At 35.9% G+C, this 25,450-nt stretch overlaps 1 protein-coding gene across 1 annotated transcript in view; it reads left to right on the forward strand.

Annotated features, from left to right (window-relative positions):
- The window catches only part of CWC27 (CWC27 spliceosome associated cyclophilin), a 97,212-nt gene that overhangs the window by 11,566 nt on the left and 60,196 nt on the right, over positions 1-25,450 (forward strand). Inside the window, exon 10 of the mRNA XM_063422026.1 lies at positions 1,389-1,564. Within this exon, the coding sequence (XP_063278096.1) occupies positions 1,389-1,564 (176 nt within the window). The remainder of the gene's footprint in view (positions 1-1,388; positions 1,565-25,450) is intronic.

Raw genomic sequence — 25,450 nt, forward strand, 5'->3', positions numbered from 1 at the left:
CAGTGGAAGTAAAGGAAGAACAAGTCTGTCCCATTCGTATGCCTAAAAAAAAGGATCTGCTTACACCCTGTTCCTTTTTTCACAAGGCATAGTATGAATTCAGGCTTTTTCACTCTTTGTAATTCCTGCTGTGCAGGCACCTTTTAGTGTTAGAAGGGTTTGGAGAATGCTATTTTATTAATATTTCTTCTGACATTCAAATATCCTTTTCTTAAGCAAACTGGATTTGGGGAGTGTAAAACATGGATGTATTAAGCTGAAGAATAAAAATTTAAATAAACATATGTAATTAAGCCAATATTGGACATATGAAGGCTTTTTCTGTTCTTTTCCTGGAGAGACGCTGTCTTTAGATTTCATTACATTTAAGATTTTAGCTAGGATCTAGCACTTCAGGCAGTTGATTTTTCTCTTTTATTCCCAAATTTTGCCTGTTTCTTCTTTTCCTTTTTTAGCCCCTCCTCCTCCATGGCCTACCTGTGCAGCACACTCAGGACATGTACATGTTCTTTGTTCCCAAGTGCTTACATTCTGGCAGTCTCCTGAATACAGTAAAGTCCTCTGGATTACTGTTTCTAGCTGTCCTTTCTTTCTTTGGCTAAAATTCGAATCATGTGGCAACTTACACTTTCCTTTTGCTGGTGAGCACCACACCAAAGTAAATGTAAAAAGATGTATACCATGTCATCTTCAAGCTGTTGCTCTTCTCTTAAGGTTCATACAGACTTCCTTCTTCAACAAAGGAAGTAGACATTCCTTGGTCTAGTCAGGCCACTTGTTCATTCTCCGATTATTTTTCCTTTCAAATGCCTTTGATCCAAGGTGGTTTATCCCTTTTTGCCCACCTGTGCTAGGCATGGAGGCCTGAGGCTTCTCCTTGGACTTTTGTAGCAAGCTGTAATGATCAATTCCACAGGTTTTCACAGCCTGTTATGACCAATTTACTATTTGTAAATTCCCTGACAGGAGCTGGTGGGCTAACCTCTTCCATCCCATCATGACTGTAGCATAGCCGTGTGGTAGGGAGTAAATTTTTCTTTCAGTGGAAAATGAAGGAAAAGTTTAGTGTATCATCCCAATCAAATTTTGGGTTCATGAGCAATGGTGCGGGTAATACCACTCTGCTGTGATGTCATCTATAGACCTGTAAGAGTTAATAGTCTAGAATAGACTGTTTTAGGTTTTTTAACCCTACAGGTAAGAAGTAATTTGTGTATGAAAAAGAAACTATCATATTTGGGGCTTTTTTACCTCTGAAGCAAATGAGCAAATATTTGTTTGAAAAGTTTGCTTTTTTCTTGGAAGAGGTTATAAGAAAAAGATTTCCATATTTGTCATTCTGTACTGAAAAGATTCTAAAGAAGTTTTATGATTTTAAATCAATAAAGGATGAAGAGGAACATGATGAAGATGCTGATAGTGTAGAAGATGAAGCTGCTAGTAATGAGAGATTGCAAATAAAGGAACGCATTGCCAAGAAATTGAAAATTGATACAAATGAAAATACTAAACAGCAACTTCAGGAGGAAGAAATCAAGGCAGAAAGGAAAACAACTAGTCGCAGGTAAGGATTGTGTCATTTGGTAAGTATATTTTTTTAGATTGTTTACAGTTTTAAGATTTTCAATATTTATTGATACCTTGTGTGGGAGTTATATTTTTCCCTGTGAGTTAGAAATAAAGTCTAATTGTATGTATTTCTCAGTCTATACTTTGTCTTTCTTCTCAGTTGTAAGATTGAGTTTTGCAGCTTCTTTTTCTGTGTTGACACATAGTGTTGTCCACCACTGAGACTCACAGAGAGGAAAGTCATGTGAAGTGAAGACTGTGAAGACTGGTTTTACATAGTGCTTATCCTTGCAGTGAACCAGCTTTCCAACACTGCAGTGAATACATTAGTTTTTCTTTACAGACATAAAAGCATGGATTCCTGTTATGTGATTTAGCTATGACAGTGTTTGGACCATCCCTTCCAACTCAGAATATTCTGCGATTCTGTGAGGTGTACTGATTAGCACTCAATTTTCAGTGAGTTGTTTTCTTGGAACCTTGTGTTTCAACAGTTCTTCTTGCAGCGTGACTTTGAGGATAGTATTGATATTGCATAAAATCACTCATCATGTGTGCAAGTGGTGAGTAGTGGGTCTGATGTCAAACTTACTAGGAATTATTATCCAGCATTTCAGTAAATACAGACTCCAGAAGTTACTGAATAATTAAGACTTTGCAGTTGAAAGGTTAAATGTAAGTTTCCTTATTCAGTGAAACTTGCTGAGGGCTTGGTGAAGGAAACATCAGAAAGCTAATTCAGATTTTTTGCTCTTAACTCTACACAACTGTCATAGATAACTGCCTGATTAAATTAGTCAGGCTCTGCCCATACTAAATTCGGCGTATTTAGTGGCTGTTTTGGATTCTCTCCCATGACACTTTCATTTGAAGAGGACCGTTCCAGTTTCTTTTCGTATTCTGGTTTCCTTCCCTCTTCATTTTCCATGATTTTCTGTTTCTTTTAATTGGTTTTCTTTTAATTCGTGGCTTTTTTCAGTTTACTGTCATTGCAGGTAAGATAATGTAGGTGATGGCCAAGGCATAATGCTGACATGTAAGAATCTAGAGCAGTCTAGATTTTGTCTTTCTTTGTGACAGAAGAATCCCTGGTTCACCACTTCCATGGCAATTACCATCCTTACTATGTCTCTGGGATACATCCCTGGGAAGAAAAGGTTTTGGATCAAAACGTGTGAATATAAATTTGTTATAATAGGCTTTCAGATAAAACATTGAACCTTTGGCTAGAAAACAGAAGGAATAAATGAAACTGTATTAGTTGTTTTACAGTCCTCCGAAATTCAGGTGACTTCCACCTCTTGCAGGTTTTTATGATTTTATATGACTGTATATAATTGCTAAAAGTGAAATCAGCCTTATGTTTTATTGAAAAAAGGGTTTTGTCAGTTATGGTGGGTTCAGTCATTATCTTAATTGTAAAATAAAACTTGTGATTATAAAGAGAAAAGAAAACTTACACTCTGATGTTTGCAACTTGATACATATCCTTATAACTGTTCTTACTGGAAGAATTTGATAATGATTTTAAAAGCAAGATTACTAAGTTTCTACCATTCCATGTTAGGTAGTATTTTTAACTTTGTGTGGCCTTTATGTTTAAAATTGGGCCACAGTTTAGAGGGTTAGAAACACTTGCATTACTTTGGATAATCTTTTAATACTGGTACATTAAAATATGCCAGCTGTAAATGTTGCTTTGGCTGCCTTTTTGGAGCAGTGAAAAGCCCAGCGACGACATTGCCAAGAAAACAATTTGTATTAACCACTTTAATAGGTTTGAAGAGCTCTAGAAACTAAAATATTCAAGGGATTCAAGAGAGAATTCACTGTCCTTTCCTACATCTTCTTCACTATTGATTTGAATCTAAGAATCACACTAGGTACAGTACAGAAGCCTTTGCAATTTGAGCAGATCTGCCCAACTGACTGGTTCCAGTTAGTTCTTTCTCATATCTGGAAGATGTTACTTCTAAAGTTCCTCATAATTTGTGTGGTAGAGATACATAAGAAGAGCATTTGACATCAAAGACGCAGCATAATAAACTGTAAACAAAACCTATAACTTAAGTGAGCATTAGTTTTTCTTTTCCTATGATTTACTTCTTGTTAGAGGCTAGGTAACTAACTTTCATGATTTGTCAGATTTCATGTCAACAAGAGCTGTGTAGTCAGATGTGTAAACTGATGTTATTCTGTTTCTTTTGGAGCCACACATAAATCTGATCTCTTTGTGGAGTCATGTATTGTGGTTTACCCCAGCCAGCCACCAAACCCCACGCAGCCATTTGCTGACTGCCTCACCAGCAGAATCTGGGAGAGAATCAGAAGATAAAGAACTCAGCTGAGTTCAAGACAGTTTATTAGGGAAAGCAAAAACTGCTCATGCAGGTAAAGCAAAACAAGGAATGAATTCCCTGCTTCCTATGGTCAGGCAGGTGTCCAGCCATATCCAGGACAGCAGCCCCCACCACATGTAAGAGTGACTGGGGAAGAGAAACTCCATCACTCCAAATGTACCCTGTTTCTTCCTTCTTCCCTCCACTTTTTATACTCAGCATGATGTCACATGGCCTGAAATACCTCTTTTGTCAACTGAGGCCACCTCTCAGGCTGTGTCTCCTCCCAGCCTCCCAGGCACTCCATTTCTCCTGCTTGTGCGGCAGTACAAAATGTAGAAAAGGCTGTGGCTCTCTATATTAACAACTCTGTGTTCAGCACAAGTCCAAAACACAGCCCCATGCTAGGTACTGCAAAGAAAACTAACTCTACCTCAGGTGAAACCAGTGTGAAACTCTAATTCTAGAGCACTGGTTTTCTGTTTTTCAGTGTTCCTTTCCCTCAGCAAGAGCATGTAAATTGCAGTACATGAAATACAGTATCATGATTTTATGGCTGTGTTAGACATAACTAGGTATTTTTTCAAAGAATATGTACAGATGGTAAAACAGATCCCCTGACTTTTCTTTCTGTTGTCCTTAAAGTGATGTGTGTTGCTTTGGGAGTTGGTGGCTGTATTATCTCTCCTGTAGATAGATGGTCCACAGGAGGTGTACTGATATCAATGAGTATGATGGATAACTTCAGTCTCAAAATCTGGTAACTAGTCCTGTGGTTGAGATTGAAGTTTAGGCTTCTCAGAGTCAATGAATTGTTCTTGGTAGGGGAGACTAAACAACTACAGTTTAGCATTAAATAGCCATATCTGGTAGAGAAGGCAAGGATTCAGAAATTTGGAAGGTCTTTAAGAAAAACTTTCTCTGAAAAAGAACCTTGAGGTATATGGCAGCCAAATAACATCTTTACAACAGCAAATGGCTTTGGAATCTGTACATATTTACTGCCTACTTACCTGTCCACCAATTAAATCTGTTTAATTGTCTCTGTGTTTTTATTATAATGGCTGCTGGAAACAGTAGGTCTAAGGTGTAATAGCAAGTTTGTAGCATGAAGAGAACACAAAGCTAGAGGATACCCTTAGGAATGAGGTACTCAATGCCCAAGCTTGCATCATATTATAGCTTATTCTTATTTATTATTAAATAAATAAGAATAATTTATAGCTTATTCTTCTTTTATTATTAAAGATACATTTGTGTAGTCAGACTGTAAGCTGTTGGCTCTGCATGTGGTCAGTCAGTGTGCTCTGTTTGTGGTTATTCTGCTCTTTCAGGGTGGCAGGAGTAATAGTATTAAAGCCAAATAGGTTATGTTAACTCAGAAGAGGGTTTTATTGGATGCATTTTTAGCAGTTGGGAGCCATAGCCTTGGGAAATACTGCTTAGTATCACAAGTAACATAAATTTCTAGACTTAAAATGTTCCAAATAATTGTGTGCTGTCCTCTGGCATGAAAATCAAAGGCATGATATTGTTTGTTATAAATGTGTTTTTACATTTGAGTTCTGTTTAGATAAAGTAAGATAAACAATATCAAGTTTTATTGTCTGAAGTAGTGACAATTTTGTCAGTGTACTGGAGATGTTTAATAATATACTCATGGGTGTTCACCACCCACTGTAGTTGAAGTCTGCATCGATCAGAGGCAGAGATGTGGGAGGTGTAAATATCAAACAAAAAGTTGGATGGAACATCCGTAGCTGTAGGGTAATGTCTACTAACATATCAGAGGGTGAAGAGACTTCTGATTTCTATCAAAATTTCTTCTCATCAGATAGATGTGCTAGTAGAATAATTGAACTTCTAACAATATTTGTTACAGAGTACTGTCTTTAACATTCATGACTTTTTCTGCTAAACTATTCATTTGTATCAGTCCTTTTTTTTTTTTTTTTTTGATCCAAATGCATTTGTGAGGTCTGAAGGTTGCACATCTATTTTAGAAAAATAGTATGGAAACAATAGACACCTTCTTAAATTCATGGTACTGAGATCCAATACCAGTTGTAAATGCAACCATACTTGGAGTGCTCAGATGGTGAAGTTCATTTTAGTCCTTTCAGTATGCATTTTAATCTCTTGTGTATATTTTAAAAATGGCTTTATACCCTTGACAACTTTGTATTAGATAAGAAAGCTTGAGAAAAAGAATTTCCCAGTCATTGTGGCAAATTGTTAGAGAAATTCTATGGTTCATGGTGTTTTTTCGAATAGAAAGCTTAAACCTAAACTTCACAGCTGTTTACATATAGGAATGTTTAGAGATAGAAGAAATGTTTGCCATCATTGCATAAGCAATAAAATTTCTTGGCATTGCATTGAGTTTGTAAAATGACAATGGCTTGAGACAAGCATTTGAAGGCTTCAGAGTAAATAGTCCTCTTCTACTCTGGTAATTAAAAACGTTTCTTGTACATTTCTTTTCGTCCTGTAGGTGGAGCTCGGATGCTACACATTTCTTTACACATGCTTAGTAGCTTTAACAATTTTCAGCTTCTTGTTTGTAAGACATGCAGTGTGGAGTGAAATACAGTAGACTGTACGGTTTTTCACTGTATAATCAAGTTTAGTTGCATCCTTGTAATAGATATGGTATTAAATAGCAATATGAAATAAGTGCTTAAGATAGCTAAACTATTGAGGAAGACAAGCTGACTTTTTGAGTCACTTCAGTTCAATTCGGTGTTTCCTGTATATTTTCTCTTAATAATCGTATAACTTGTAATTTAACCAAGTAATCACATTTATTTTGGTTTACCAACTATTATTATCCTAAGGAGATGAATAGTAGTACTAGTAGATTACTGCTACTATTAACCACTTGCAATTAATATTGCAACTACTATTAATTAATAGTAGCTCTATTGCCAATCCTTTGCATTCCTGTTTTTTTTATATCCATTTGCTTGTCATGAGTAAATTAATTCATATCTTAAGCTTTACATATTTTCTGTGCATATATAAGTAATTATTCCTTCATCCTCAAAGCAGAAACCTGTAACAGTTTTTAAGATGTAAATCCTCCGACTTAGTTTTTTATTGAAAGACATGAAATAACTTGGACAAATAACTTATATCCCCATGGTCCTTCTGTCATCTAGGCACAATGGTAATAAAAATAGTTAATAATCCTAGGCTGGGTTTCAAGTTCATGCTAAGTCAAATTCAGACCAGACAGTAAAAACTGAATATCATGAAGACACCTCAACATTTTCTTGGCACCAACATGAACAAACTGAGCATACAAGCTTGCTTTTCTAAAGTGCTTGTATAGTACTGTGGTGTGGAAAAGCCAAAGGTAGTTTTGTGTGATCATGCGGAAATCTTTTCTAAAGATCTTTAAATCAAAACTTTTCTTGCTTTATAAATCTGGAGTTGTTATAAATGATGACTTCTATATTTTATATTTGCAAATTAATAATTTATGTTGAAATAAGTTGTTTAAAATGCATTTATTATGCACTTGTTACCTTGTGCTTATAATGCAAGCATTACAGTGAAAAGTAGCAAAAATGTATATTTATATGTTTCTACTTATCTAAACTTAAGCTAGTATCTCATCTTTGTTCAGCAAGCTACTTTTCTGTTAATGTTGGCTGTTAATAAGTGTAGCAATGTGATGCCAATATTATGTTTTTAAAGGAACTTATTTACTTTGGAATGTTAAGTTTTATCTGTTTCTGTATAAACAGATATATTTCTTCACAAAACTACTATTTTAAATTTAATAACTGTATTTCTAATCCTACTAGCATTTTATTAAATGAAGTGTAACTTACTATCAGGCTTTGTCCAACAATAGAGTTTGTCTCCTGGTTTCTCAGTTTAGCACCAGAAAATATACATTGTATGTTAATAAGACTAGCTTTTGAGGTTCTGAATAGGAGCTCCTTTTGCAACTGACTTTGAGCTTCACTGTACCTAGACAACTGCTGCTGTTGTTGTGCAGCAAATTCAGGTATTCTTTTAATAGTGTTTCAAGCCAAAGGAAACAATTAGATAAACTGTGTATCTCATGCCATAATTGACTGCCAGTTACCCTTGTATTGAACTCACTGGCTACAGCTGAACAGGAAAGGCATTCAAATATAATTTTTGTAGATATCAAGAGAATGTATTTTGCTCCATATTTAGTCAGTGAGTGTCTTCTATTCCAGTACTTAGATACATGATTCCTAACAGTACCACTTCCAGTGTTACATTTTCATTTGTTTGGGTTCAGCTTGTAGCGACTGAATTATTTTTTGCTGTGCCTTTTTCTGGAGCTCACTTCAGCAGGCTGTATTTTCTGTTATTTCAACTACTTAAATTCTAATTGAGTCCTTTCAATAAGCTGTACACATAAATTCTTTACATCCTTTACAGTAAGAAATCTTTTCTAGTCTTCAAATTACTTTATTTCCTTTCTGTCTCCAATTTTTCAACATTCTTTAATGCTCTTTCATCATTAATCTCTTATTACCCTTAATAATGCTGTTATTAAGACAGCAGCAACTTTTTTTTTTGCTACTTCTACGTCCCTGTTAATTCACAGGTTGACCACATCAGCCCTTCTTACAGGTATTCAGTTGATATCACTTACATTGCTTGGGTTTTCCATCTTCTTTTCAGTCATCACTCTCTGAGAATTAGTTTGTAATTTTCTTTGTTTTCTAGTTCCTAGGTTTTGGCAATTAGATTTCTGCCTTTGTCTTATTCAGCAAGCCCAGATTGTCTGGCAGTTTTGATGTGAACTACTACATCAGTAGTAGTTTGCTACTGTGACAATTTGTGCAATTCACTACTAATGGATTTAATAGAGTTCCTGGAATGAGTAGGTATATTTCTACTCAGTGGTTATATGCCTCTGACAGCTATTCTAAGCCATAACTTTGTCATCTAATTCTTTAAGATGATCTTTTGGCCTGTTTTGTGTTGCTGTTTTTTTTTAAGACATCTTTACATGTATGCACTAGGAAGCACTTTTTCAGTTTTTTTGGATTGACTCTAAAATTAGCCAAGTTAGCAACCAGTCAGGAACTTACACTTAGTTCTAAGAAACTCACAGATAGCACTGTATCAAATCTATATGCTTCAATGAAATCTGTATGCTACTCTAAAACCCATCTTTACCCTCTTTCAATTTTTTCTCAAAATGAAACTCATTTTGAAGTTTAACAATGCCAAATGCAAGGTACGGCACCTGGGTCAGAACAATCCTAAGCACAAATACAGGGTGAGCATAAAATGTGTTGAGGGCAGCCCTGAGGTTGACTTGGGGGTGCTGGTTGACAAGAAAGAAACTTTACATGAGCTGGAAACATGCATTTGTAGCCCAGGAAGCCAGCTGGGCTGCTTCAAAAAAAGTGTGGCCAGCTGGGCAGGGGAGGTAAAACCTATATGAAAGATGGGGATAAACTTTTTAGCAGGGTCTTTTGCAGTAAGAGTAAGAGGCAATGGTTTTAACCGAAAAAGAAAGGGTTGATTTAGATTAGATATAACAAAGATGTTTTTTACAGTGAGGACAGTGAAACACTGAACTGGTTGCCCAGAGAGGTGTATATGCTCCACCCATGCAGTTTGCTCAAGGTCTGGCAGGACAGAGCTCTAAGCAAGCTGGTCTAGTTGAAGATGTCTGTGCACATATTGCTCCCGGGACTGGAGGCAATAACTTTTAACCATCCCTTCCAAGCCAAACCATTCCAAGATTTTCCCTCTTGAATCTCCTTACAACCCAAACCATTCCATGCTTCTGTATCTCTTGTTAAGGCTAATGCTTGGGTTTCATGGGGTAATTGTAAATACTTTTATTTTATTAAAATCATTAATTCTGTATTTCAGAAAGGACTTGTTCAGTCTGTGTTTATTATGCTTTATTTGTGTGGGTGTTCTTTTAAAACTAGGAGCCATCGTTAGTAATAAACTGGCAAAACAGCTTGTGTTGTCTAATTTTAATTTAACTTGAAGCAGGCCATTTAAAATAAGTGTCTGAAGCTTTAAACAATTTTAAACAATTTATATACTGATTGGATAAATTTCAGCTTTATTCAGAAGTAGATATTTAATCACATATTAAAACAATTTTAAGTAATACTGCATAAAATTCTAACCAATATTTTTGTAAAAGTGCATGAGCTCCTGTAATGGTGAATTTTAAGAGAGCAAGTAAGCAAATCTTTGCTACTCATCCTATTTCAATTTCAGGTTATTGAAATGTTTCTCTTAAATCCTAACTTTGAATGGCCTTTGTTACACTAAACATATTTAGGACTGTTTTAAGTGTTTTACTTGTTGTTCTTCAGTGGTTAATAGATTTCTATTTCTGTTCTTTCACTCTTGGTTGGAATTGTCAGAATTGGTTTGAAAAGCTTCTTGGAGAAGTACTAGGCATATGAGATGTGCTGATACATATACATAACAGTATGGAAGTATTTTAGTCCTTCTGTTTTTCTGTATTTCGATTGAACTGTTTCCAAGCAGAATTTCATAAGGTTAGTCATTTACTTTAGATTACAGTACATCAAGAACACTAGCTGAATTAGGCAGTTTTTCTTGTTTATCATGTAAATTCTTGAGAAGGTACTGATTCAAGCATGTGAACTTGGCTGTGAAGATCTAATGGGGTTGTAGGAGATAATGCAGGTAGTACCTACCTAAATATTTTTTGAAGAGAAGGACTTTATGGAAATCTGGACAGGACCTAGCTCCAGTAAAGAGGTACAGCTTGGATTAGTAACTGTGAGGAAGTAATGAAGTTACTCCATTATTTATGAATTTACTTTACAGCAAAAGTTGCCATTTGTCAAGATCATTGTCAAGAATATTTTCCAGGTTTTATGCTGTAGTTGCAGGTGCTCCGACATACAGTCCTTGCCTCACATGCCAAACTCAGCTTGTACTCAGAGTGCAAGTGAGGCACTACCTTGAAAGAATTTTTGAGTTTATGTCAGAAATAAAATAGACAAAATGACACATGCCTCCAGTGCTTTGCAGATGGGGCTCTCCTGAATTCTAAATACATTTATAATTGTTTTACCCAAGAGAATATGTTTTGTGTTCTATTGCCACACCAACGATATGCAGATATGCATAAGCTGAAGCTACCTGAAAACTTTGTATTTTCTCCTGTGCTGTTAAGAGGAAGCACAAGACACTAAGTGGTGGGAATTCATTGGCTAGGTATCAAAAACAGTGGGAATGGAAGTAACCTCAAAAGGAACTTATTTTTATGTATTCTTTTAAAACCCAGTTTGGTTGATTGTTTTAATGTACTAGCTGTTCTAAGCTTCTATCTTTCAGAAAGTATAAACATTTAAACTTCCACATATTTGTAATTTATGAACTGAACATTCTGTTTGTTCCTGTTTGGGAGTTCTTTGGCTTCTGTGAGGATGCCTTTATGCGTTAGATCCCCAGGAAAAGAATGCTAGATACTTTTATGGTGCCTTGCTTGATCTTGACTATGGCAAATATTAAACTAGAAAATCACACACACACACACACACACACACATTCACTATAGATGTAAAGAGAAAAAAAGGAAGAGGTTTAGTTTTATGTATTTCAAGTGTCTGAAAGAAGGGAGATGTGTTCAGAGTATTTGGTTTGGTATTGATATCCTAATTTTGTAATTATGTTATACACAGTCACCCACAGTCATATAGTCATACTTACCTACGTGTCAGATGTTTATTTTGATAGGATTCTGCATTAGTTCGTGTGTATTTTATATGCTTTGAGTGACTTGTCACAGCATATAAATTCAATACAGATTTGAAATGAAATTCCTAATTTGTAAATTGCCATTTACCTACAGTCATATGGAAATTGCTCACTTCTGCGAATGTTTACACGACTCAATGATTGCAGTGAAACTATTAATGTAAATAAAAATTCTTAAATAAGCCTGACAATCAGTGAAGTTCCTTTGGACTGGAATTTGGAGAAAAAGGAATATTTTGGTGAAAATGACAGAAAAAATCCTTACCCTTGGGATTAAATGGCTTTTTTAAGACTTTCTCAAGAGATTGTCGTCTTCTGTTCCTGTCCACTTGGCTTGGTTTTCTTCCCAATTTTTATACAACTGGAGTGTTACAGTTGCTTGTGGAGTTCTCTGTAAAATAGATCTTTTACACAACCTCAGTAAATCAAATTTTAAAAAGTCAGCTACAAAATCAAAGCCAGAAGTAAGTTGTCATAGACAAGAGACTTCTAAGGAAGTTTTAGTGCAACAGAAGGTGGGCATGACCTCTTGTCCACAGCATACTGTATAAAAGATACCAGAATTACAGTGAAATGGGAACAGCCCCTTGCTGGGACTACTTCTTTTCCTCAGTGCCTGAGGGATCACTCACTTCAGTCCATTTTTTTGTAAGGATCGTAATAATATTTGGTTTATCTAAGTGTAATGTTTCATATTTAATCCTTTTTCTTTAGTATATGCCTAAGTTATTTTTTGACTGATGGTAATCTCTCTGTAATTGTTTAAGAAACTGAAAACAATTACCTACTTTTCCTTTGATAAAAAATGAATTCTGAAGTTATCTACAAGTTTAAGAATCTAGTGTGTTTCTTTCAATTTGTATTTTTGTATTTTGTTCAAGAAAGTCAGTATTTTGGACACATATTATTGATACACAAGAAAAAAGAATATTCCAGAATTGTTTTTAGAAATACATTTATGTTCTGAATAAAACTATTTTCTTAGCAGTAAGGATTGTGCAATCCACTTATTCCTTTCAAAATAGTGTAAATTTTTCTGCCTTCTTTACCTTAACAACATTCATTGTAAAGACAAAATAATCCCTGACATACTCTTTGTAGAGTTAATGATTGGCAGTAACTTAAAAGCAGACTATACTATATTAAACACAAACCCAGATTGTTTGGGCACAAAACCCAGAATCCCAGCACTGAGATTTTTCTTGGCTAAGCATCAAAGCGTGTTAATAGGTAGAGTGTTAGGCTGGGACAAAGACGGGATTGTTACCGTGGTATATTTCGTCCTGCTGCTACTTGGCAAGACTCCGTGTATTTTTAGGTGAAGTTTGTGTGTGCATTTGTCTAGTCACCTGGAAAAAAGGATGCGTATATGACCCGTGAAAATGCAGTTAGCGTAATGGAAGGTGAGAACGTGTAATCCTTATTATACAGTGAATTGTTAGCACTATATAGTGGGTAAGATACCATTTCAAAGAGTTGGAGTGTCCTCAGTTGTTTAGCTGCACATGTGATTTTTTTTTTTCTTGTAACATAACAAGATGGATTTAGCAGTGGTATAGCCGTGTACTTTTTAATTGCTAAATGTTCATGCTCCATTTCCTTTCTTTGTTTCAACAGAGTTGAGTAGTATGGGAAGAGATTTTTTGAGGGTTTTCTCTCTGTTATAGAATACATTTTCTGTAAATATGAGTGGTATATCTTAAAGTGGTACTGCAGCACAGGGTGAGTGGAGTACATTCAAACAGTTTTTTTAAACATCACATCTGCTGTTTCACTCTAGACAGTCAATCCATATTACAATTCAATATTTTTATTATTTTTACATGCCTTTCTACAGAGCCAAGCAGGTAATAAGTACTTTTAATATAGTGTAGAACAAGTTATGTTGGTTAACAGATTCTGGTTGTGGAATGTTTGTCATGAGTAAATAAAAAGAAGGGAATTCAGTTATTACCTAAAAAGATGTTGTGTTACATTTCTGATAATTAGTAGTTAATAGTTGATAATTTGATAATAGTGAAACAAAATAAATTACAAAACTTTCTGAGCTGACTCACAGAATGGGCAAGGTTGGAGGGGTTGAATAAAATCTATGTCAACATGAATAAAGGAAACTCAGCTTGAATCCTTATAAGGGTATATCTGCTTCTAATAAGAAGCTGTTTATCTAATGAAAGTGGAAAACATCCAAAAAGCCTGAACCTTGAGAGGATAAGGCAGAAAGGGCTGCTAGGATGATTTCATCCAGTGATGTACCTAATAGAGCGCACAAGACTCCTAAATTCTTTTATCTCATCTTATCTTTCGGTGGAAAAGAAATTTGCATTTTAATGTAGAGAATATACCCCATAAAAATTTTCTTTGGTAATTGCTTTTCTTTATTAAGTATATAAAAATGCTACTGCTTTTCAGTGTGCCTTTTGGCTCCTCTTGAACCCTTTTTCACTCGTCTGCTAACCTTCTGTTAGCATATCTTCATTTGCAAATTGTACCAAATTTCTCTTGGATTGGTACATCAAGTAAATTGAGCATTAACCTTCTTTTGTGGCATTTTACAGTTTTCCCTAGCTTTTGTTATGTGTCAGCTTCATAAAACATTATTCTGTTTTTTCTTCCTTCACACAAGATAGCTTGATAGTCTATCTTTTCTTTATGTCCACAAGTAGTAGAAGTAATTTTTTCATTACTCTAAGTTACAGTTCTGTTATTTTTGCTCAAGAACACTTTATCAATCTCAGGCATATAATTATCTGAGCTATATTTTCTCGTTGTAAAGAATGATACAACACTACTGTTTCCTCTTCTTCTTTCACCCCCTGGTTCTCTAGATTTTTCCTCTCATTTTATTCTCAACCGGTATTCCTCATGGCTCAAAAAAAATCTCTTTAAGCAATGTCTAAAAAACACATGGAAGCAAACTGCAGGACCATGTTGCTATTTTTTTTCTCTGATGCTTATTTTTAGTTGCTTTTCTTTCTGTTTTGGGATAGTTCAAGAAGACAGAAAAACATGTCATCCTCAGATATTATATCTGGTTTTCTCTGATATATGAACAGAAAGAGCTAGGGAATCTTTTTTTTTTCCTTCTCTACATTGTAAGTCCTTTTCCTTTTTTGGGGGCTTTTAATCTCTAACATAAAACGATAGTAATGTAGGGGAGTTTCTGTATGTACTCAAAGGTGAATGTCTATATGCATTCAGCTGTGCCTGTTGTCGTAAATAAATGGACAATGGTTGTTTAACAATCAGTTTTCTACGTAAAAATATTTTTACCTTGTGAAAGAACATCTGGGGCTAGGTTAAAAAATTTTTCTCCCTGTATGGTACCATATTTTGATTCAGGCCTTTGGCAGCAAATTGCAAATACCCAGCTTTACCCTTTATTCCATAGAGTTGTTTATTCTTTGTATTTTCCTGGACCTTGAGTATCAAATTCAAGATACCGGTAAAATCAAGGTATCAACCCAAATATCATGTGTTCATGGCATCTTTTAAAGTAAAATTTTCATTAGAAAGTAATGTGAGGGTTTTTTATATTTTAGTATGTTAAAAGTTGTATGTGTGTCTATGAAAGAACACCCAATAGAAAACTGATTTGGTGAATTCATGTAGTTTCTTCTTGTTCTGCTAGATATTACTGTTATCTTAAACCCAAAATACTTTTGCTAGTAATTAGACCGGGTATTGATAGTTTCTATAGAGCATGGCATTTTTTAGAGCCTGCCTTTTTTACTAAGAAGGTATAAAAGATTTGGACTAAGACTAGAGAATGGCTGTTACTCTGAGGGGTTATTAGGATACTACAGCATCTGGCATGAGGAAATAACTCTGGTAATACAAGTAGCACTGTTAGTGTCAGTGGGACCAGCAGTTCAAAATACACATTTCATGGACCTGGCTATAGCTAGTGAATTTCCATTTTACAGTTTGCTGCTTTCACTGTGACATGTTCTTTAGTTCTCCTGTTCTCAGAGCTCTGAGATTAGTGGCACTGCCCCTTCACTTTCCAGTAAATTAGGGAATGCTTTGAGGCATCAGACAGATAGGGACCATAAAAGTGAGCAGGAGAGAATAATGTAGAATGCTGTCATGCTGTGTTGTTGTTGTCCACTCATTTCTAGGTAAGGGATATTAGAAAAGAAAGACATTGCTGCAAAGGTTAGGGAGCAGTCAGTCTGACTTTCAGTGGATTTTGTGCATTGCTGAAGAAATGGGGCTTAACTGTCTGCAAAGGGACCTCAGTATTAAAATTTATATGAAGTGTATTACTTCAATGTAGAATGAAAATCTTAAAAGCATGCCCAGCTTATCAAATAACATGTGGAGAAACCCTGTGTGTTCTTGCACATGTTCTTAGAGCAGTGGGGCTGACTTTTTTGTACCACATGGTGGTGTGTGGAGTAGCATGGCTTTTTGAGTCCTGCAATTCTAGGCATCACCCAGCTGTATCTCCGTAGTGTCTGTAAGTGTGGTGGGTAGGTAATTAACAAAACCAGCCAACAAACAAAATGAACTCATTGTTAAAAAACAACCAACCAAAACCCCACAATAAACACAACACTGTACTTCTTACCACCATTTCCATTAGTTCTCATTTGGCTCATTGTGCACCTGAAAATCTGTGATCCTCTCAGTAAAAAGGTTAATGCACATTGTTTGACAACTTCCCAAGTTACAGAACAGCAAAGCATACCATAGTCACAGTTGGATAATTTCATAATAAAATCGCTTTTTAATGAGAAGTGGATCAGCAGTACAGACCTTTTGAAGTTCTTCTTAAGTTTGGCTGATAAGCAGCCATACTGAGCTCATTGATGGAAAAGCATTATTTGCTGAACAAGCCTCATGCTTAAGACTGGAAGTCATTGTTACGTCATTTCTTGATTAATTGGCTGCACCTGTGATTTGTTAACAGCTCTAATCCAGTGGTCTCTGAACCACGTGTGGAAAGGTCAGCTGGAGAGAGTCTGGTGCACTGTGAAGCATTGTTAGAGGTAATCGTAGTTTGGCAACCTGTCATGCTTGTTAAATCCAGATTGTCACTTTTCAGCTCATGACGTGAGCTTCTCAAAATGAGAATGGTGCAGATAACTGGAAAATGAAGTCTGTGGTTCTTTTCCTGCAAGGCATTGCTAAGTTAAGAACAGAGGGATTTTTTTAAAAATGTATTAATTTGTACGTTTCTCTTCTGTAATATAAAATTCCTTACAACTTTGTGTTTCTGAAAGTTGGAATTTGTTGTGTTTTTTAAAATAAAAGTGTAAAATTGATATGAAGGCAGTGAAATATGTCTAGATATCTGTATTAACACATGCATGCAAATGTATTTGTTGGTATTTCACTCTCCCTTTCATGTCATAGAGTTTAGGTCCTCAGCAGTCTCAGGTGCTTGTCACTGTGCTGCCTTTTATCATGAAATCATATCTGGTGAGACTGAATTTTCAGTATAGTTATTATATACGAGTGATTATGTTGGTGCCATTTATATACATAAACTATCTTTTAACTCCAGTGTGCTTTTCAGCTAGTTAAGTAGTTTGAGTCCTGCAATAAATCAGGAAAATACTTTCCACATATATTGATACTGTACCTGAATTTTCATAGTACATCTAAGTGTCTTGGTGAGTAGAATTTGCCTTTGTCTTTTTTGTACATTGTATAATAAGCAAGAAAATTGCTATATTTGTTTAAATAATTTGAATAAGTTTATGTGTAACTGAAACATCTCTTGTAACATTCTTTATTAAATAGGAATAATCTTGCCAAAATGTATCATACCAGAGAATCATAAAATTATAGGGTAGTTTGGAAAGGATTTATAAAGATGACCTAATCTAACACTTCTGCAGTGGACAGGGATATCTTCCACCATATTGTTTTGCTCAGAGCCTTGACCAGCCTGACCTTGAATGAAGCCCAAGGATGGGATATCCACCACTTTTCTGGGCAGTCTGTTCCAGTGTTACACCACACACATTGGAAAAAATGTCTTCCTTACATCTAGTCTGAGGCTACAGTCGTATCGTTTAAATCCATTACCCCTAATCCAACAGGTCCTGCTGTAAAAAGACTATCTCTATCTTTGTTATAGAACCCTTTTAGGTACTGAAAGGCCACAATAAGGTTACCCCAGAGCCTTCTCTTCTCTAGGCTGAATAACCTCAACTCTTAAGCCTTTTTTCATTGGATGGATGTTCCAGTCCTCTGATGATTTTCATGGGTCTCTTCTGGACCTGCTTCAACAGTTCCTGCGCTGGACCCCAGAGCTGATGCAGCCCTGCAGGTGGGCTCTGAGCAGAGCAGAGCAGAGGGGCAGAATCCCCTCCCTGCCCTGCTGCCCACGGGGCTGTGGCTGCAGCCCAGGATATGGTTGATTGTGTGGGCTGCAATCGCACATTGCTGGGTCATGGCCAGCATTTTATCCAGGAGATGTCCAAGTTGCTCCTACTGGGCCTGTTCTCATGACATCTTGCAGCACAGGAATCAAGTTTTTTCAGAGAAGGTTTAAGTTGCTAGGATTTTCATTACTGAATTAATACTGATCGTGAGATCGCAACATCTGCTTTGGAAGTTGTTGGTTGTATATGGGAGAGTATTTCTGAATGCATGTAATTAAATGCTGATCTAGTACAGTGTTCGTGTTTCATTATTTCCCAAATAATTCCTCAACACATAGTAGTGACTTAATGTATGGCATATCCCTGTCACAGAAATAGCGTTATGGTACTATTCTCATTTTAAGTACATGGGTATTGTAATTCACTGTAGATGAAGTATTTATTTCACTTTTGCTGTGGTAGAAGGTAGGGTCAAAGCTAATTTTATTAATATATTTTCCCCCTATGAAATAGCGTTCTCAAACACGTAGGTTGTTCGGCTGTGTGGCTGTTTGAGTGACTAGAAAACAAAAACTTAAAAAGCAACCATTAGTGCTTTGAAGTCAGCAGTTGCATAATCATCTCCAGAAAAAGAGGATGGATTTAATGTGTTCAGCTTATTCTGAACTGCAATTTTGTATTTTTATTTTTTAAATTTTCATTTTTAATACCTGTTATCTGTAAAATACTCAAACTCACAGCTTCTTCAAGACTTACTGGGATATTTATTACAAGGTACTTTGGGGTATTCTGATGAAATATGTAATTTTTATAATGAAATATGATGGAGGTTTCAGATTATTTCATAGATACTTCACGTGCTAATTTTTTTTCTTACCATTCAACATTTACCAATTTAGTGTTCATTCACAGTAGCCTAAGACAAAAAGTTACCAAACTATTTCTTACCTATGTTCATGTTGCTAGCTATTTTGATTACAAAATAAGGTATCTGAAACTAGCCATTTTGTTATAATGTCTAAAGGAAAACAGATCACTTCAACCTGTAAAATATGAAATTGTTTATCAGCATGACTTGTAAAGTCACCTTTTATCAACAAAGTATGTTTTTCTCATCTAAAAAATAAGTACTTAAATGAAAAATATACCTTAATATACCTTTGTCTACTTAAAATAGCTGTATTTTTTATGTGATGGCATCCCTTCTATTTCATAGTGAGGATAATATCCTCACAATAATTGTTTTTAGTGGAAAAAGTATTAGAATTAAAATTGACACTAGTCTTCAATTTGTTTAAAAGCATAAAAATTGAATTAAAAACTGTTTTTTGTTTTTAAAAACTAGTGCATGATCCAGTGAAATCAATCCTTTTAATGGAAGCTTTTGGATTTTTTAAATAATACCTCTGCCCAGAAAAAAGCTATAGCTGATGGAATGTTAACAGATTTTAGGGCATTATTAATGCACTGTCATATATCCTTCCGGTGTAACTGAATATAAGCCTTTTTGAAAAAAAATACTAATGCCTACCAAGAAAACAGTATTTATATTGCTTTTTCTGTTAATCAAAATTTAGTGATACTTTTAAAGAGTTATTATCTGTTATAAACTGATTTTTGTTTGGCAAATCTTTACCAGAAATTATCTGAATAATATGACCATCCTTAATCAGAGACAATTTTTTAATCATGTTATCTATATTCCTCTCCCGGTCAGTTTTAGGGGGTGTCTCTCAAATCCTGTCTGTAGTTTGAATGGTTAGAAGTTTCTCCTGTGAAGCTTGCAGTGGACAGACAAATAGCTTAACTTGATCAAAGGCATAAAAATACTTCTATTTTCATCTGCAAAATTTTGTCTGCAGTCTGTCCATGGCAGATGTATTATTATAAGGTTATAGCAAGGCTTTAGAGTTGTAGTTGTAGCCGTTTTCTGATGGTAAGTTTAAAGGATTAAGCAGATCTTTTCAAAATTGTGTCATCAGTAAGGTGGTAGAATATTGGTGAAGGGAAAATGCATTCATGGGTGTCTGTTTTCATTCAAGCATTTCCTCCACGAATTTACTGCCCAGTAACCTTTAGGCTCACTGTTGTTTTTTTTTCATTGACTGGTGAAATGCTAGTTGCAGGCTGTTGGCAGAAAAGGATGGTTTTGAATAGTGGCTATTGTTCTATTAACATTAGACCCTCTGGCTAGAGGATCAGCAAGAATGCCTGCTAAGATTAAGTGACAATGTTGTCTCCTGTTCATGGAAATAACTTGCTGATAAACTGTGACAGTACAAAAAGCCCTAAGGACTCAGGGTGGGAAAAGCTGTATTAAACTTCATGTATTGCTCAGCAGAATTCTCACTTGCTAGCCAGTTTGTCCACTAGTATCTATTGGGAAGTAGGAATAAACCTTGTTGGTACTGTTTTGATAATCCTTGAAACAACTACAAATCATGAGGTTCTATTTCTGTCTCTCCCAACTTTCATGTTACTTTTTTGATGCTAGGACATTCAAGGCATTATCTAATCCTTACAAGGAGTTATATAACATCTATTAAATAAACTTACTTCCAGTGCTCTTACTAAAATTCGTGTCCTAAAAGACTAAAAAGTATGTTCATATTTCATACCTTTATATCTTAGAATATTTCTTACATTTGGGCTAACTGCAGATAAGCATTTGTGCTATAATTGTTTGATCAGTCTCTGCTAGCCTACTCCAAAAGATACTCAGCTTTATTTAAATGCATTTGTGAGAAGTATTATTTGTGATTTGTATAATATTATACAAATGCCTGCTACAAAATACCTTGGATTTAAAATGTTCTGGTATTCTTGAAATATTTTGATGTGTACAGAAGTTTGGAATTCTCAAAGAGAATTCATCTTTACAGTATTTCATCTTTACAGGAATGTGTGCTTTTAGAAATTTTATGACAAATGTGGAAACTTAATGTAGAATTACAGAATTACTGAGATTGGAAAGACCATTAAGATCAGTAAGTCCAAACTTAAGCCTGACAATCCCAAGTCCACACTAAACTGTGTCCCTAAATGGAGTTCTACATGTCTTCTCCATAAATACGGTGATGCGCAACAGCACGGTGTGAAAAGTGAAATTCTTAGGAAGTAAAATTTTAATGTAGCTTTTGAAGAGATATTTCTGTGATTCGTGTGTATTTCAAGAAGATATTATGGGAAATTTCATTTTATTTTTTTTTCTGTCTCCAGTTATGATTTTTATATTTCTGAAGTTTGTAAGGCTATCCCTTACTCTCAGATCTAAATAATGCAGATTGTTATCTGTGTAAGTGGAATGAAATTATCTGTTTTAGAGCACTTGAAGATGAATGTGTTTTAGAGCTTCCATGGTTCCAAATATTCTGGATAATTTACAGTATTCCCAGAATGTGAGGGCCCAGTCTTAAAGTGGGGATGCATACATTTATTTTATTAACTAGTAAGAATTGTTCGGATTTGTACCTGAAGGTTCAAGTCATTTTTTGTGGTTACTCTTACCGTGATAAAACTATTTTTTCTGGCTTAAGTTAAGCTCCTTGAAACTTATTGGAGACTCACCATTTTTTTTTATTATTATTTCATTTTCTGAAAAATTAGTGCATCCTCATGGGGAATATACTTTGTTGTAATAGTTGTAAGCTAAGTCTATGTTCTGTGCATAATCTTTTAATTCCCTTTAGCTGTGCAGAAGGAAGCACTTGATAAAATCTTGCTTTGATTTTCAAGACTAATCTGAATGCAGTACTAAATAAAATACTGTTTTCTCATTTATGCTACCAAAATCGCATCACCCACTCCTTCTTTGCCCAAAGAGGGAAGAAGGTCTGTCCTGTGGGCCAAAGCTGAGCACAGCACTCGAGCTGTGGCCTCACCAGTGCCCAGCACAGGGGACAATCCCTGCCCTGGCCCTGCTGGCCACACCACTGCTGAGCCAGGCCAGGATGCCCTTGGCCTTCTTGGCCCCCTGGGCACTGCTGCCTCATGTTCAGCTGCTGGCACAGCACCCCCAGGTCCTTTCCAGCCCCTCTGCCTCAGCCTGTGGCCCTGCCTGGGGCTGTTGTGAGCCAAGGGCAGGAGCCAGCCCTGGGCCTTGTTGAACCTCACCCCATTGGCCTCAGCCATGATCCAGCCTGTGCAGATCCCTCTGCAGAGCCTGCCTGCCCTCCAGCAGGTCAGCACTGCCACCCAGCCTGGTCTTGTCTGCAAGCTTACTAAGGGTGCACTTGATAGAATCATAGAGTTGTTTTAGTTGGGAAAGACCTTTAAGATCCTTGGATCAAACTGTAAAGTTAACACTGCCGCATCCACCCCTAAGCCATGTCCCTAAGTGTGGGACATCCATCTATCCCCAGTGTAAAGGAGCACAAGTCCTATGAGGAGCAGCTGAGGGAAATGGGGTTCTTCAGCCTGGAGAAAAGGAGGCTCTGGAGAGAGCTCTATTGTTCCCTACAACCACCTGAGAGGAGGCTGTATTGAGGCGGATAGCAGTATTTTCTCCTGCATAACTTGGATAGAACAAGAGCAAATGGCTTCAAATTGCACCAGTAGTTCAGACTGGTTATTAGAAAAATTTCCTTCTCCAATACTAGCTTGACAGTCAGGCTGCCCAGAGGAATGGTGGAGTCATTTTCCCTGAAGATAATTTCAAGATATATGTAGATGTGGTGCTTGGGGACATGGTTTAGTGCTGACCTTGGCATTTGCTGGGTTAACAGTTGAACTCAATGATTTTAAAGGTCTACTGCAACCTAAACAATTCTAGAATTTTACTGTCTGCCCAGAGAGTCTCTCAAAAACTGCAGTTATGGGTGCTGTGACCTGTTTTCCACAAATATGTGGGCTCTTACATTGATAAAAGACAAGACTTAGAGTTATGAAAACCTTTGCGTATCAGCTGAGATTCTTCCTATCATCTGCAAGGGCAGGGTCTGCCATTTTAAGCTTTGCTAAATAATGCATGCTGTCCACACCAACCAAAATTTTTGTCATAGACAGATTCCATTCTTTTCTAGGACAAAAGATCTGGTCATACCGTATATGACCAGATTCTGTACTAAGACAGGAGATTTTGTCCTATTGTTTCAAACTCCTTTTCTCCGTTTCCTAAATATGCTCCTTTGTGCTTTCTTTTCATGCTTAATTTCAGTCATGGTGTTATTAGTTTACTGTTTGAAGCCTTATATTTGCCAGAGAAAGAAGAAACTTGTATTTAAGATGGGTACTTAAACAGAGTTATGAAGGACTGTTGTTCCAAGTGGATATTAAGAAACTCTACTTAGTCAAAATTTTAGATTCTGTAGTTCGTACTTCACAGTACAGCAATGTATTTAATATCTTATGGTCTTTTTCTATGGTCTGTCCCATAGATTAGCCAAGAAATACATATTTTGTGGAAGCATTGATGTAAAGAGTGAAAAAATCTTATTCTTGCATTCTTAGGAATCTGGAGTTAAAGGAGATAGGTATTCTGTTGTTCGAGAAGTGCTTGGATGACACAGTTGGGCACATGCTGTAATTTTGGGGGGTGTCCCATGCAAGGCCAGGAACTGAGACTTTGCTAATCCTTGTGGATTCCTTCCAACTCAGGATATTCTATGTTTATGTGATACTATTGACAGGAATGGTAATCTATGTTTAATGAAAAAGAAAATGGGAGAGTTTTTTTAAAAGACACCTTTTTTTCACCATTAAAATGAACATGTAAAATTGCAGGGAGTTCCTAGTAGCACAAAGTCATTACATTAAGTAATGATCCCATGTATTTTTTTCCTTTGAGTTTTGTGGCTATATGCTAACTGGTATGTTCTCTCAATGTGGATAGAAGCAGAACAGATAAAAAACCCAGCAAATGCCATAAACTAGCTTAGTGATTATGAGTATTTAAAGCATGACCTACAAACCTGAAAAATAGAGAGGTGATCAGATAACTTAGCAAAAATAAAATGTATTTGGTAGTTCCAAATAATCATCAGCAGGTCTGCAAGATTAATTTACTCTTTTGTATTACTCTCTTCCCTCTGTAACCCCAGCTCTGTTTTTGCATTTTTACTACTTCCCATGCACACCTATTATAGAGCATGAGAGCAGCACTAACTGATTTAACTTTGCAGTGAGAAAGTTAACGGAGCAAAAGCCATTAGAAATATGACTGTCTTAACCAGATGTCATGGTAGAGAAGGAAGAGCAATTTTGGAGGGAACAGTAGTGGAATACCTTTTGTTTTCCTTGTCAGCCAACTACAGCTGGGCTGTTCATGAGAACTACATCTATGCATGCTGCTAAATCTCAAATGGTTTCTGTAGAGTATCAGTGTTAGTTTTCAGCTGTCCAAATGTACTATAACACATCCAGTATTTTCCTACATTTTCATCTTTTCCTTTCCATTAGATTATTCCATTTGTTGGTTACAGGTAGACTTGTTATTTAATTGTGAATGAGAAACATGGACTGTTGTGATGTTACAGTAGAAAATATTCTGTGAAAAAATATGAAATAATATGATTTAGGAAGAATTAGTACTATTGCAGCACTCATCCTGGAAAAGAAAATCAAGGGGGTTTTGGTACACGAACCAGAAATTTAAGATCATGTGTACATGTGTTAAGATCATGTGTTTTCTCTCCCTATATGTCTGCCAGTCTTGTAGTAGTAAGATACAATAGTGTTTCCTGTGAAAGGGAAGAGACCTCAGTGTCACAGTGGAAGGAAAGTGTATGTGTGTTTACTATATCTCAGTTATTTTTAAAATTATGTCCTTATTGCCTTTAGAATTTGAGGTGCATACTTGTAAGAATCTGTCTCCTTATATTCTTTTCCAGCATGTTGCCAATAACAGCTTTCTATGTCAATGTGAGTGAAAGAGTGCATCAGTCACACTTGTACAGTCAGTGTTTTACCACTTCTTTCACTAGGAACATTCTCTCAATAGTGAGGAGAATAGCCTAATGCAGAACAGCAAATTTCTCCTGCCGTTTCCTTGGGAACTTACATAATGAATTTGAATATATGATCAGATTCTTTCTCTTCTTCAAATGTGTTTTCAAAGGCTTAGATGGTATTATTTCTGCTTACATTGTTAGGTTGAGGTAGACTCAACATAAATTGAAAAAAAGCAACTTTTCTTGATTTGATTTGCCTCTCTTCCTAAAAGTTTTTGAAAGAAAGCTAAAAAATTACTGGTTACTTTAAAGTTATGTTTTCTTTTCTGGCATATGTACTGCTGTAGTAATGTGCCACTGTGAGATCTCATTATTCTGTTTTTCAAATCTGCATGGTTTATTTCTCTCCTAGTTTTTTCTCTTTCTTATTTAATTTTTCTGTATGATCTACTTTGATGTCATGTTGAGCATTGTCCCAATTTAGGTTGGGGTGTGTTTTCTTTCTTTTGTCCTCTCCAGCTGGGGGGTAAGTTATTATGCATTGCTTGGACCGATT

The sequence above is a fragment of the Prinia subflava genome, chromosome Z, assembly GCF_021018805.1.
Source record: "Prinia subflava isolate CZ2003 ecotype Zambia chromosome Z, Cam_Psub_1.2, whole genome shotgun sequence".
In the NCBI taxonomy this organism is placed as follows: Eukaryota; Metazoa; Chordata; class Aves; order Passeriformes; family Cisticolidae; genus Prinia; species Prinia subflava.